The 14,096-nt window shown below is 56.2% G+C and overlaps 1 protein-coding gene across 1 annotated transcript in view; it reads right to left on the bottom strand.

Annotated features, from left to right (window-relative positions):
* The window catches only part of IFT81 (intraflagellar transport 81), a 58,656-nt gene that overhangs the window by 15,074 nt on the left and 29,486 nt on the right, over positions 1-14,096 (bottom strand). The window contains exons 3-10 of the mRNA XM_078882951.1: positions 12,740-12,875; positions 12,139-12,302; positions 11,447-11,542; positions 9,550-9,641; positions 9,489-9,519; positions 8,657-8,806; positions 4,272-4,400; positions 3,385-3,474 (exon numbers count right to left, since the gene is read on the bottom strand). Of these exons, the coding sequence (XP_078739077.1) occupies positions 3,385-3,474; positions 4,272-4,400; positions 8,657-8,806; positions 9,489-9,519; positions 9,550-9,641; positions 11,447-11,542; positions 12,139-12,302; positions 12,740-12,875 (888 nt within the window). The remainder of the gene's footprint in view (positions 1-3,384; positions 3,475-4,271; positions 4,401-8,656; positions 8,807-9,488; positions 9,520-9,549; positions 9,642-11,446; positions 11,543-12,138; positions 12,303-12,739; positions 12,876-14,096) is intronic.

Genomic DNA, 14,096 nt, shown 5'->3' with positions numbered 1-14,096 from the left:
CGGTGAGTGAGTGTGTCGGTGAGTGAGTGAGTCTGTGTGTCGGTGAGTGAGTGTGTCGGTGAGTGAGTGAGTGTGTCGGTGAGTGAGTGTGTCGGTGAGTGAGTGTGTGTGTCGGTGAGTGAGTGAGTGTGTCGGTGAGTGAGTGTGTCGGTGAGTGAGTGTATGTGTCGGTGAGTGAGTGTGTGTGTCGGTGAGTGAGTGTGTGTGTCGGTGAGTGAGTGTGTGTGTCGGTGAGTGAGTATGTGTGTCGGTGAGTGAGTATGTGTGTCGGTGAGTGTGTCGGTGAGTGAGTGAGTGTGTCGGTGAGTGAGTGTGTCGGTGAGTGAGTGTGTGTGTCGGTGAGTGAGTGAGTGTGTCGGTGAGTGAATGAGTGTGTCGGTGAGTGAGTGTGTGAGTGAGTGTGTGTGTCTGTGTGAGTGTGTCTGTGTGTGTGTGAGTGAATGAGTGTGTGTGTCGGTGAGTGAGTGAGTGTGTCGGTGAGTGAGTGTGTGTGTCGGTGAGTGAGTGAGTGTGTCGGTGAGTGAATGAGTGTGTCGGTGAGTGAGTGTGTGAGTGAGTGTGTCTGTGTGAGTGAGTGTGTGTTTGAGTGAGTGTGTCTGTGTGTGTGTGAGTGAGTGTGTGTGTCGGTGAGCGAGTGAGTGTGTGTGTGTGTCTGTGAGTGAGTGTGAGTGTGTGTGAGTGAGTGAGTGAGTGTGTCGCTGAGCGAGTGAGTGTGTGAGTGAGTGAGTGTGTGTGTCGGTGAGTGAGTGTGTGTGTGTCTGTGAGTGTCTCAGTGAATGAGTGAGTGTGTGTGAGTGTGTGTGAGTGAGTGAGTGTGTGTGTCTGTGAGTGTGTGTGAGTGTCAGTGTGTGAGTGTGTGAGTGAGTGTGTCGCTGAGCGAGTGTGAGTGTGTGTGAGTGAGTGAGTGTGTCGGTGTGTGTGTGTGTCGGTGAGTGAGTGTGTGAGTGTCAGTGTGTGTGTGTGAGTGAGTGAGTGAGTGTGTCGCTGAGCGAGTGAGTGTGTGTGTGTGTCTGTGAGTGAGTATGAGTGTGTGTGAGTGAGTGAGTGTGTCGCTGAGCGAGTGAGTGTGTGAGTGAGTGAGTGTGTGTGAGTGTCGGTGAGTGAATGAGTGTGTGTCTGTGAGTATCTCAGTGAGTGAGTGTGTGAGTGAATGAGTGAGTGTGTCTGTGAATGAGTGTGTGTGTCAGTGAGTGAGCGTGTGTGTCTGTGAGTGTGTGTGAGTGAGTGTGTCGGTGAGTGAGTGAGTGTGTCCGTGAGTGAGTGTGTGTGTCGGTGAGTGAATGTGAGTGTGAGTGTGTGAGTGAGTGTGTCGCTGTGCGAGTGAGTGTGTGTGTCTGTGAGTGTGTGAGTGAGTGTGTGTGAGTGTCAGTGTGTGAGTGAGTGTGTGTGAGTGAGTGTGTCTTAGTGAGTGAGTGAGTGTGTCTTAGTGAGTGAGTGAGTGTGTGAGTGTGTGTGTCTGTGAGTGAGTGTGTCGCTGAGCGAGTGAGTGTGTGAGTGAGTGTGAGTTTGTGTGTCTGTGTGTGTGTCTGTGAGTGAGTGTGTGTGTGTCTGTGTGTGAGTGAGTGTGTGTGTGTCGGTGAGTGAGTGTGTGAGTGAGTGTGTGTGTCTGTGTGTGTGTCTGTGAGTCAGTGAGTGTGTGTCTGTGTGTGAGTGAGTGTGTGTGAGTGAGTGAGTGTGTGAGTGTGTGTGAGTGTGAATGAGTGTGTGTGTCGGTGAGTGTGTGTGAGTGTGTCTGTGAATGAGTGTGAGTGTCGGTGAGTGAGTATGTGTCAGTGAGTGTGTCGGTGAGTGAGTGAGTGTGTGAGTGAGTGAGTGTGTGAGTGAGTGTGTGTGTGAGTGAGTGTGTGTGAGTGTGTGTGTGAGTGTGTGTCAGTGAGTGTGTGTGAGTGTGTCGGTGAGTGAGTGTGTGTGTCGGTGAGTGAGTGTGTGTGTGTCTATGAGTGTCTCAGTGAGTGAGTGTGTGAATGAGTGAGTGTATCTGTGAGTGTCTCAGTGAATGAGTGAGTGTGTGTGAGTGTGTGTGAGTGAGTGAGTGTGTGTGTCTGTGAGTGTGTGTGAGTGTCAGTGTGTGAGTGTGTGAGTGAGTGTGTGTGAGTGAGTGAGTGTGTCGCTGAGTGAGTGTGAGTGTGTGTGTGTGAGTGAGTGTGTCGGTGTGTGTGTGTGTCAGTGAGTGAGTGTGTGAGTGTCAGTGTGTGTGTGTGAGTGAGTGAGTGTGTCGCTGAGCGAGTGAGTGTGTGTGTGTGTCTGTGAGTGAGTGTGAGTGTGTGTGAGTGAGTGAGTGTGTCGCTGAGCGAGTGAGTGTGTGAGTGAGTGAGTGTGTGTGTCGGTGAGTGAGTGTGTGTGTGTCTGTGAGTGTCTCAGTGAATGAGTGAGTGTGTGTGAGTGTGTGTGAGTGAGTGAGTGTGTGTGTCTGTGAGTGTGTGTGAGTGTCAGTGTGTGAGTGTGTGAGTGAGTGTGTCGCTGAGCGAGTGTGAGTGTGTGTGAGTGAGTGAGTGTGTCGGTGTGTGTGTGTGTGTCGGTGAGTGAGTGTGTGAGTGTCAGTGTGTGTGTGTGAGTGAGTGAGTGTGTCGCTGAGCGAGTGAGTGTGTGTGTGTGTCTGTGAGTGAGTATGAGTGTGTGTGAGTGAGTGAGTGTGTCGCTGAGCGAGTGAGTGTGTGAGTGAGTGAGTGTGTGTGAGTGTCGGTGAGTGAATGAGTGTGTGTCTGTGAGTATCTCAGTGAGTGAGTGTGTGAGTGAATGAGTGAGTGTGTCTGTGAGTGTGTGTGAGTGAGTGTGTCGGTGAGTGAGTGAGTGTGTCCGTGAGTGAGTGTGTGTGTCGGTGAGTGAATGTGAGTGTGAGTGTGTGAGTGAGTGTGTCGCTGTGCGAGTGAGTGTGTGTGTCTGTGAGTGTGTGAGTGAGTGTGTGTGAGTGTCAGTGTGTGAGTGAGTGTGTGTGAGTGAGTGTGTCTTAGTGAGTGAGTGAGTGTGTCTTAGTGAGTGAGTGAGTGTGTGAGTGTGTGTGTCTGTGAGTGAGTGTGTCGCTGAGCGAGTGAGTGTGTGAGTGAGTGTGTGAGTGTGTGTATCTTAGTGTGTGAGTGAGTGAGTGTGTCGCTGAGCGAGTGAGTGTGTGAGTGAGTGTGTGAGTGTGTGTATCTTAGTGTGTGAGTGAGTGTGTCCGTGAGTGAGTGTGTGTGTCGGTGAGTGAGTGTGAGTGTGTGTATCTTAGTGTGTGTGTCTGTGAGTGAGTGTGTCGCTGAGCGAGTGAGTGTGTGAGTGTGTGTATCTTAGTGTGTGAGTAAGTGTGTCCGTGAGTGAGTGTGTGTGTCGGTGATTGAGTGTGAGTGTGTGTATCTTAGTGTGTGTGTGAGTGAGTGAGTGTGTCGCTGAGCGAGTGGTTGACCGTACCTGGCAGTGCTGCCTCAGGGGGCGCAGCTCCTTGATGACGGGAGAGAGGGCGGCCTTCTTGTCGGTGATCAGAGCGTTCAACTCACGCACCTGAACCAAAGACAAAGGTCACCCAAGTAGCCTGTGGGTCTCTGTGTGAGTCTGTGGGTCTCTGTGTGAGTCTGTGGGTCTCTGTGTGAGTCTATGGGTCTCTGTGTGAGTCTATGGGTCTCTGTGTGAGTCTACAGGTCTCTGTGTGGGTCTCTGTGTGAGTCTGTGGGTCTCTCTGTGAGTCTGTGGGTCTCTGTGTGAGTCTGTGGGTCTCTGTGTGAGTCTGTGGGTCTCTGTGTGAGTCTGTGGGTCTCTGTGTGGGTCTCTGTGTGAGTCTATGGGTCTCTGTGTGAGTCTGTGGGTCTCTCTGTGAGTCTGTGGGTCTCTGTGTGAGTCTGTGGGTCTCTGTGTGAGCCTGTGGGTCTCTGTGTGAGTCTGTGGGTCTCTGTGTGAGTCTATGCCTCTCTGTGTGAGTCTGTGGGTCTCTGTGTGAGTCTATGGGTCTCTGTGTGAGTCTACAGGTCTCTGTGTGAGTCTACAGATCTCTGTGTGGGTCTCTGTGTGAGTCTGTGGGTCTCTGTGTGAGTCTCTGTGTGAGTCTATGGGTCTCTGTGTGAGTCTATGGGTCTCTGTGTGGGTCTGTGCATCTCTGATGGTGTATTGATAGCGCTGGTGGTGTATTGATGGTGTATTGACGGTGTATTGACGGTGTATTGACGATGTATTGACGGTGTATTGATGGTGTATTGAAGGTGTATTGACGGTGTATTGACGGTGTATTGACGGTGTATTGACGGTGTATTGACGGTGTATTGACGGTGTATTGATGGTGTATTGACGGTGTATTGACGGCTCACCATGTGGGACATGTCTCCCAGCGTCTGCGCCTTGGCCTCGTCGTGGTGCTGCTTCGTGCGTGACACCTTCTCCAGGTCGTCTTGCGCCTCGCTGAACCCCGCCACGCCACGGCGCTCCTCCAGCGCAAGCTGCACCACCACCGCAGCAGCAGCCAACACCGTCATCATAATCATCATCAACGCCGTCATCATTAACGTCATCATCACCACCACCACGACCAACATCATCACCACCACCACCACCATCACCACCACCACCACCGCCACCGTCACCATCAACGTTATCATCACCACCACCACGACCAACATCATCACCACCACCACCACCATCACCACCACCGCCGCCACCGCCACCGTCATCATCAACGTCGTCATCACCACCGTCATCATCATCAACGCCGTCATCATCAACGTCATCATCACCACCACCACGACCAACATCATCACCACCACCACCATCATCACCACCACCACCACCACCACCACCGCCACCGTCATCATCAACGTCATCATCACCACCGTCATCACCACCACCACCGTCATCATCATCAACGCCATCATCACCACCGCAGCAGCCACCACCGTCATCATCCCCACCACCACCGCCATCATCATCAACGTCGTCATCGCCACCACCACCACCGTCATCATCATCAACGCCATCATCACCGCCACCATTGTCATCATCATCACCGCCGCCGCCGTCATCATCAACGTCATCATCACCATCATCATCATCATCATCACCGCCACCACCACCATCATCATCACCACCACCATCATCACCGCCACCACCACCGTCATCATCATCAACGGCATCATCACCACCGTCATCACCACCACCACCATCATCATCAATGTCATCATCACCACCACCGCAGCCACCACCACCGCCGTCATAATCATCAACGTCATCATCACCGCCGTCATCACCACCACCACCACCACCAACATCATCACCACCACCACCGCCACCGTCATCATCAACACCACCACCGTCATCATCAACGCCATCATCACTGCCACCATTGTCATCATCACCGCCGCCACCACCACCATCACCACCACCGTCACCACCACCGCCACCGTCATCATCACCACCTCGATCATCACCACCACCACCGTCATCATCACCACCGTGATCACCACCACCACTGTCACCACCTTCACCACCGTCACCACCGTCGCCACCGTCGCCACCATTACCGCCACTGGTTTGCGCGACCCGAGTTCGATTCCCGCTCACGGCCACCAACACCACCCAGTGACGATTATCTGAACCGGTCCTGGGCCTCCCCTAGGTCGACTCAGCCTCAAATGAGTTACCTGGTGCTGTGTGTAGTAAACATCGCCACTGGGGAGACAAAGGCGGCCGGGCGTGGTGCTGGCCACCCACCCCCTCGTGTGCCGTGCCGGCCTTCACAGGTGCTCGCTAACAGCACTTGCCCCTCCAGTCTGTGACAGGCTATACGGGGGATCTTTGTCTTTGTGTGTGTGTGTGTATATCTGTGTGTGTGTCCATGTGTGTGTCTTTGCGAGTGTGTCTGTGTGCCTTTGCATCTACCAGCCATCTCAGTCGGTCAACCCATGGCACCTGCCGGGTCTGCCCCGTGACCTCCTGCACCTAGCCTGGCACAGTAGGGGGTACAGCTGGTGGTGCATCTATAATTCATCTCAGTCAGCCAACCCATGGCACCTGCTGGGTCTGCCCCGTGACCTCCTGCACCTAGCCTGGCACAGTAGGGGGTACAGCTGGTGGTGCATCTGCCGGTCATCTCAGTCAGCCAACCCATGGCACCTGCTGGGTCTGCCCCGTGACCTCCTGCACCTAGCCTGGCACAGTAGGGGAGCACAGGTGGTGCATCTGCCAGCCAACTCAGTCAGCCAACCCATGGCACCTGCTGGGTCTGCCCCGTGACCTCCTGCACCTAGCCTGGCACAGTAGGGGGGTTACAGCTGCTGGTACATCTGCCAGCCAACTCAGTCGGTCAACCCACGGACACCACCTGGGTCTGCCCCGTGACCTCCTGCACCTAGCCTGGCACAGTAGGGGGGTACAGCTGGTGGTGCATCTATAATTCATCTCAGTCAGCCAACCCATGGCACCTGCTGGGTCTGCCCCGTGACCTCCTGCACCTAGCCTGGCACAGTAGGGGGCACAGGTGGTGCATCTGCCAGCCAACTCAGTCAGCCAACCCATGGCACCTGCTGGGTCTGCCCCGTGACCTCCTGCACCTAGCCTGGCACAGTAGGGGGGTTACAGCTGCTGGTGCATCTGCCAGCCAACTCAGTCGGTCAACCCACGGACACCACCTGGGTCTGCCCCGTGACCTCCTTGCAGGCAGCAGCGACAGCCTTCACGCGACAACCCCGGAGTGCACCGAGACTGGCACGGGCACTTAGGGGGCGAAGGGCGGTGGTTGTTACACAACCAATCTATTTTTATGACACGCTTTCTATGAACTCACTCTGTCTGCCGTTGTTGTCGTTGCATCCTCAAATCCTGTAACTCGATTTTAACCCACTGCAAACTTGGTATACTAATGTCACACTGATGACAATACTATATATATATTTTTTAAACGTTATTTTTTACACGTTATGTTTCGGCTTGGGTCCAATTGTCAACGCTGAACTGACGTTGGCTGTAATTGGCCACGGCCCCCTTACGTTGTGGCAAGCTTCGGGGATACTTCCTGGAGTCGTGTAGTTCTGCCATTACTAGTACGGTACATTTCATGAAAGCGTGTTTTTTAAGAAAGTTTTTTTTTTATAAATCTTACTCGTTTCGATTTAAAGCTTTCGTAACTGCAGGGATTCATCTTATCCCCCTTCCAACCCAGCTTAAATAGACGCTCCAAGCGTGGTGGTGTTTTCTTTTAGACGCTGTCGCCTCGACAGACCTGGTCTTCGCCTGAGGACGGCTGCTTGCGTTGTGGCCGAAACGTCGTGAGAATTATTTTATTATGTTTCATTTTTATTATTATATGATGTTTAAGTTTTATTATTTTATAATGTTTTATTTTTATTATTTTATTTAGTTTTATTTTTATTATGCTATTATGTTATATTTTTATTATTTTATTATGTTTTATTTTTATTATTTTATTATGTTTTATTTTTATTATTTTATTACTTCCCTTCTACGTGACTTTACCGAAAGAACCAAGAAGATCTTACTTGTCATTTGTACCAGGTAAGGCTTCCACTGAGGTGTGTAGCTCTTTGTCACAAGTGACCCCTGGCTATCACAAAAGATATCTCAAAGAAATGTCTAACAACAGCCACGTGGCCACGGGGGGAGAGAGAGAGATGCAGATTCCAAATGTGCAGCAGGCATCAGGGTTGGGGTGTATGTGTATGCGCATGTGCGTATGAGCGTGTGTGTATGTGCGTGCGTGCGTGCGTGTGTGTATGAGCGTGTGTGTGTATGAGCGTGTGTGTGTATGTGCGTGTGTGCGTGCGTATGTGCCTGCGTGTGTGTGTGAATGAGCGTGTGTGTGTATGAGCGTGTGTGTGTGAATGAGCGTGTGTGTGTATGTGCGTGTGGTGCGTGCGTGCGTGCGTGTGTCTATGAGCGTGTGTGTGTATGAGCGTGTGTGTGTGTGTATGAGCGTGTGTATGAGCGTGTGTGTATGTGTGTGTATGTGCGTGTGTGTGTATGAGCGTGTGTATGAGCGTGCGTGTATGAGCATGTGTGTATGAGCGTGTGTGTGTGTATGAGCGTGTGTGTATATGAGCGTGTGTGTGTATGAGCGTGTGTGTGTGTCTATGAACGTGTGTGTATGAGCGTATATTTGTGTATGAACGTGTGTATATGAGTGTGTGTGTATGAGCGTGCGTGTGGTGCGTGTGGTGCGTGTGGTGCGTGTGTGTGTGTGCGTACCAGTCGCTGCGTAGCGGTGCCCAGCCTCTGTGCCAGGAGGTCTCGCGTGCGCGTCAGCACGCCCAGCTCGGCGCGTGTGTGTGAGCGTGTGTGTGTGTGAGCGTGCGTGTGGTGCGTGCGTGGTGTGTGTGTGAGCGTGTGTGTGTGTGAGCGTGCGTGTGGTGCGTGCGTGGTGTGTGTGTGAGCGTGTGTGTGTGTGAGCGTGCGTGTGGTGCGTGCGTGGTGTGTGTGTGAGCGTGTGTGTGTGTGTGCGTGCGTGTGGTGTGCGTGTGTGTGCGTGTACCAGTCGCTGCGTAGCGGTGCCCAGCCTGTGTGCCAGGAGGTCTCGCGTGCGCGTCAGCACGCCCAGCTCGTGTGTGTGTGTGAGCGTGTGTGAGCGTGTGTGAGCGTGTGTGTGCGTGAGCGTGCGTGTGGTGTGTGTGTGTGTGTGTATGAGCGTGTGTGTGCGTGAGTGTGCGTGTGGTGTGTGTGTGCGTGCGGTGTGTGTGAATGTGCGTACCAGTCGCTGCGTAGCGGTGCCCAGCCTCTGTGCCAGGAGGTCTCGCGTGCGCGTCAGCACGCCCAGCTCGGCGCGGGAGTCCCACAGCTGCTGCTTCTGACGCTTGTACAGCGTGTTCTTGGAGCGCAGGCGGGCCACGTAGCGCTTGAACTACACACGCACAGCGCACACACACACACGTACACACACACACACAGCGCACACACACACACAGCGCACACACACACACGCACATGTACAGCGTGTTCTTGGAGCGCAGGCGGGCCACGTAGCGCTTGAACTGCGCGCGCACACGCCGAGGGGGTGGGTGGCCAGCACCACGCCCGGCCGCCTTTGTCTCCCCAGTGGCGATGTTCACCACACACACAGCTGCACCAGGTCCACCGCACGCCATGCGCTACCCACTGCTGCACCTGCCACTCAGGTGTCCCCGAGTCCCCGCCTCGTCCCCCCGCATCCCTTGACCTCGTTGACCTCACCTAGTCCCCCCCCCCCCACCTACTCCCCCCCCCCCTCGTCCCTTCACCTAGTCCCCCCCCCCCCCTCGTCCCCCCCCCCCACCTCCCCCCACCGCCCCCCCCACCTCCCCCCCCCCGCCCCCCCCACCTCCCCCCCCCACCCCACCTCCCCCCCCCGCCTCCCCCACCCCACCTCCCCCCCCCGCCTCCCCCACTTCCCCCCCCACGCCCCCCCCACCTCTCCCCCCATCTCGTCCCCCCGCCCCCCCCCCACCTCCCCCCCCCACCTCACCTCCCCCCCCCGCCCCCCCCACCTCCCCGCCCCCCCCCGCCCCCCCCACCCCACCTCCCCCCCCCCCCCCTCGCCCCCTCACCTCGTCGCCTCCGATGACCTCCTCCCCCCCCGCGCCTCTCCCCCCCCCGCCCCCCCCCCGCTCCTCCCGGCTGTGCTCCATCTCCTGCAGCCGCTCACGTGCCGCCTGCAGCTCCTCGGCACGCGCCGCTCGCTTGCGCGAGATGATGGCCGCCTGCGTCACACAGACACAGCTCCCCCGTGTGAGTGTGTGTGAGTGTGTGAGTGTGTGAGTGAGTGTGTGAGTGAGCGAGTGTGTGAGTGAGTGAGTGTGAGAGTGTGTAGCCTCACACACGCTTGCGCGAGATGATGGCCGCCTGCGTCACACAGACACAGCTCCCCCGTGTGAGTGTGTGTGAGTGTGCGTGTGTGAGAGTGAGTGAGTGAGTGTGTGAGCGAGTGTGTGAGTGAGTGAGTGTGAGAGTGTGTAGCCTCACACACGCTTGCGCGAGATGATGGCCGCCTGCGTCACACAGACACAGCTCCCCCCGTGTGAGTGTGTGTGAGTGTGTGTGTGAGTGAGCGAGCGAGTGTGTGAGTGAGTGTGTGTGTGTGAGAGCGAGTGAGTGAGTGAGCGAGTGTGTGAGTGAGTGAGTGTGAGAGTGTGTAGCCTCACACACGCTTGCGCGAGATGATGGCCGCCTGCGTCACACAGACACAGCTCCACCGTGTGAGTGTGTGTGAGTGTGTGTGTGAGTGAGCGAGTGTGTGAGTGAGTGTGTGTGTGTGAGAGTGAGTGAGTGAGTGAGTGTGAGAGTGTGTAGCCTCACACACGCTTGCGCGAGATGATGGCCGCCTGCGTCACCCAGACACAGCTCCCCCCGTGTGAGAGTGTGTGTGTGCGTGTGTGAGTGTGTGAGTGAGTGAGTGAGCGAGTGTGTGAGTGTGTGTGTGAGAGTGAGTGAGTGTGAGAGTGTCTAGCCTCACACACGCTTGCGCGAGATGATGGCCGCCTGCGTCACACAGACACAGCTCCACCGTGTGAGTGTGTGTGAGTGAGCGAGTGTGTGAGTGAGTGAGTGTGTGTGAAAGTGAGTTAGTGTGAGAGTGTGTGTGTGTGAGCGAGTGTGAGAGTGAGTGTGTGTGTGTGAGAGTGTGTGAGTGTGTGTGTGAGTGAGCGAGTGTGTGAGTGAGTGTGTGTGTGTGAGAGTGAGTGTGTGTGTGTGAGAGTGAGTGAGTGTGTGTGAGTGTGTGTGAGTGTGTGTGTGAGTGAGCGAGTGTGTGTGTTAGTGTGTGTGTGAGTGAGCGAGTGTGAGAGTGTGTAGCCTCACACACGCTTGCGCGAGATGATGGCCGCCTGCGTCACACAGACACAGCTCCCCCGTGTGAGTGTGTGTGAGTGAGTGTGAGTGTGTGTGTGAGTGAGCGAGTGTGTGAGAGTGAGTGAGTGTGAGCGAGTGTGTGTGAGTGAGTGAGTGTGTGTGTGAGTGTGAGCGAGCGAGTGTGTGTGAGCGAGTGTGTGAGAGTGAGTGAGTGTGAGCGAGTGTGTGTGAGTGAGTGAGTGTGTGAGTGAGTGAGTGTCTGAGTGTGAGTGTGTGTGTGTGAGTGAGTGTGAGTGAGTGAGTGAGTGTATGAGTGTGTGAGTGAGAGTGAGTGTAAGAGTGTGTAAGAGTGAGTGAGAGTGAGTGAGTGTGAGTGAGTGTGTGAGTGTGTGTGTCTGTGTGTGTGTCTGTGAGTGAGTGAGTGAGCGAGTGTGTGAGTGAGTGTGAGTCTGTGTGTGTGTCTGTGAGTGAGTGTGTGAGTGAGAGTGTGTGTGACTGAGTGTGAGTGTGTGTGAGTGAGTGTGAGTGTGTGTGAGTGAGTGTGAGTGTGTGTGTGTGTCTGTGAGTGTGTGAGTGAGTGTGTGAGTGAGAGTGTGTGTGAGTGAGTGTGAGTGTGAGTGAGTGTGAGTGAGCGAGTGTGAGCGAGTGAGTGTGAGTGAGTGTGAGCGAGTGTGAGAGTGAGTGTGAGTGAGTGTGAGCGAGCGAGTGAGCGAGTCACCTGCTGCCTGAAGAGAACGAGTTTGTCGTCTCCCGGGTCTCCGCGGCGCATGCGACCCTCCAGCAGGCGGCTCACCTCCTCGCCAACCTCGTCGATCTGACATCGCCACCACCACCAACACCACCATCATCACCACCACCACCAACACCACCACCACCATCACCACCACCATCATCGTCACCACCATCACCGTCATCATCATTGTTACCATCGTCGTCGCCACCATCATCATCGTCGTCACCATCGTCAACATCACCACCATCGTGAACGTCGCCGTCGTCGTCGTCATCATCGTCACTTTCGTAGGCATCATCAGAGTCTTCATTTTCATCGTCGCCACCATCGCCACCATCGCGTCGTCAGTGCAGGGCGCCCTACACAGTGCAGGGGGGTCGGAGGTTGGGGGGGTCGGAAGGTGGGGGGTTGGGGGGGTCGGAGGGTGGGGGGGTCGGAGGTTGGGGGGTGGGGGGATCGGAAGGTGGAGGGGTGCGGGCGTTGGAGGGTGGAGGGTGGGGGGGGTCTGAGGGTGTGTGGATGTGGGGGGGGTCAAAGGGTCGGGTAGTGGCTGGCTGGCTGGCTGGGTGGGCTGGGTGCGTATTGCTGCAGGGTTGCCCCCTGCCCCGTACCACCGCCCCCCCCCCAGCCCCCCCTAGCCCCCCCAGCCCCCCCTAGCCCCCCGCCCCCCGTGTCACCTGTCCGTGCAGTGCGTCCAGGTCCCCCTGAGCCAGTCCCTGCTTGCGTGCGACGCGCTGCAGGTCCTGCACCTGGGCCTGAGCCCTCGCCAGCTCGCCGGGAAGCTTCTCGCCGCCAATGTAGCCGGTGAAGCGGAGCTCCTCACGCACGCACCGCAGGACGCCTGCCAAGAGGACCGCCGCGTGAGTGGTGAGTGAGTGGCGAGTGAGTGGTGAGTGAGTGGTGAGTGGCGAGTGAGTGGTGAGTGGTGAGTAGCGGTGGTGAGGCGCAGGACGCCTGCCAAGGCCACCACGACGGGGAGGGACGCGTTTCGTTTGAGTGCTCGACGCATAGCACCGCCTGTGGTTCATTCGGTGCTAGATTCCGTGCGTGATGACGGGAGGGTGTGGACTGGTGGCCACGGGAGGTAATGACAGGGGAGTCAGCCTGCAGTGCGAGTGGACTAGTGGTGAGTGACGCTGGTGAGTGGTGAGTGACGCTGGTGAGTGGTGAGTGACGGTGGTGTGGTGAGTGGCGGTGGTGAGTGGTGGTGAGTGGTGAGTGGCGGTGGTGAGGTGAGTGAGTGGTGAGTGAATGGTGAGTGAGTGCTGAGTGTCTCACTCTCCGTGGTGAGCTCGGTAGACCCGTGCCTCAGCTCCTGCAGCTGCTGCTTGGAGTGGTGGGTGAGTGGTGAGTGAGTGGTGAGTGAGTGGTGGGTGAGTGGTGGGTGAGTGGTGAGTGAGTGGTGAGTGAGTGGTGAGTGAGTGGTGGGTGAGTGGTGAGTGAGTGAGTGGTGAGTGAGTGGTGGGTGAGTGGTGGGTGAGTGGTGAGTGAGTGGTGAGTGAGTGAGTGAGTGGTGGGTGAGTGGTGAGTGAGTGGTGAGTGAGTGGTGGGTGAGTGGTGAGTGAGTGGTGAGTGAGTGGTGGGTGAGTGGTGGGTGAGTGGTGAGTGAGTGGTGAGTGAGTGGTGAGTGGTGAGTGAGTGGTGAGTGAGTGAGTGGTGAGTGAGTGGTGAGTGAGTGGTGGGTGAGTGGTGAGTGAGTGGTGAGTGAGTGGTGAGTGAGTGGTGGGTGAGTGGTGAGTGGTGAGTGAGTGGTGAGTGAGTGGTGAGTGGTGAGTGAGTGGTGAGTGAGTGGTGAGTGAGTGGTGGGTGAGTGGTGAGTGGTGAGTGAGTGGTGAGTGAGTGGTGAGTGAGTGGTGGGTGAGTGGTGAGTGAGTGGTGAGTGAGTGGTGGGTGAGTGGTGAGTGGTGAGTGAGTGGTGAGTGAGTGGTGGGTGAGTGGTGAGTGGTGAGCGTGGTGAGTGAGTGGTGGGTGAGTGGTGAGTGGTGAGCGTGGTGAGTGAGTGGTGAGTGAGTGGTGAGTGAGTGGTGAGTGAGTGGTGAGTGGTGAGTGAGTGGTGAGTGAGTGGTGAGTGAGTGGTGGGTGAGTGGTGAGTGAGTGGTGAGTGAGTGGTGAGGGTCTCACTCTCCGTGGTGAGCTCAGTAGAGCCGTGCCTCAGCTCCTGCAGCTGCTGCTTGGAGTGGTGGGTGAGTGGTGGGTGAGTGAGTGGTGAGTGGTGGGTGAGTGGTGAGTGAGTGGTGAGTGAGTGGTGGGTGAGTGGTGGGTGGTGAGTGAGTGGTGAGTGAGTGAGTGAGTGGTGAGTGAGTGGTGGGTGAGTGGTGGGTGAGTGGTGAGTGAGTGGTGAGTGAGTGGTGAGTGAGTGGTGGGTGAGTGGTGAGTGTCTCACTCTCCGTGGTGAGCTCAGTAGAGCCGTGCCTCAGCTCCTGCAGCTGCTGCTTGGAGTGGTGGGTGAGTGGTGGGTGAGTGTGGGTGAGTGAGTGGTGAGTGAGTGGTGAGTGAGTGGTGAGTGGTGAGTGTCTCACTCTCCGTGGTGAGCTCGGTAGACCCATGCCTCAGCACCTGCAGCTGCTGCTTGGAGTGGTGAGTGAGTGGTGAGTGGTGGGTGAGTGGTGAGTGAGTGGTGAGTGAGTGGTGGGTG

This window comes from Lampetra fluviatilis, chromosome 68, assembly GCF_964198595.1.
Source record: "Lampetra fluviatilis chromosome 68, kcLamFluv1.1, whole genome shotgun sequence".
NCBI lineage: Eukaryota > Metazoa > Chordata > Hyperoartia > Petromyzontiformes > Petromyzontidae > Lampetra > Lampetra fluviatilis.
This window is presented reverse-complemented; position numbering and strand designations above follow the sequence as displayed.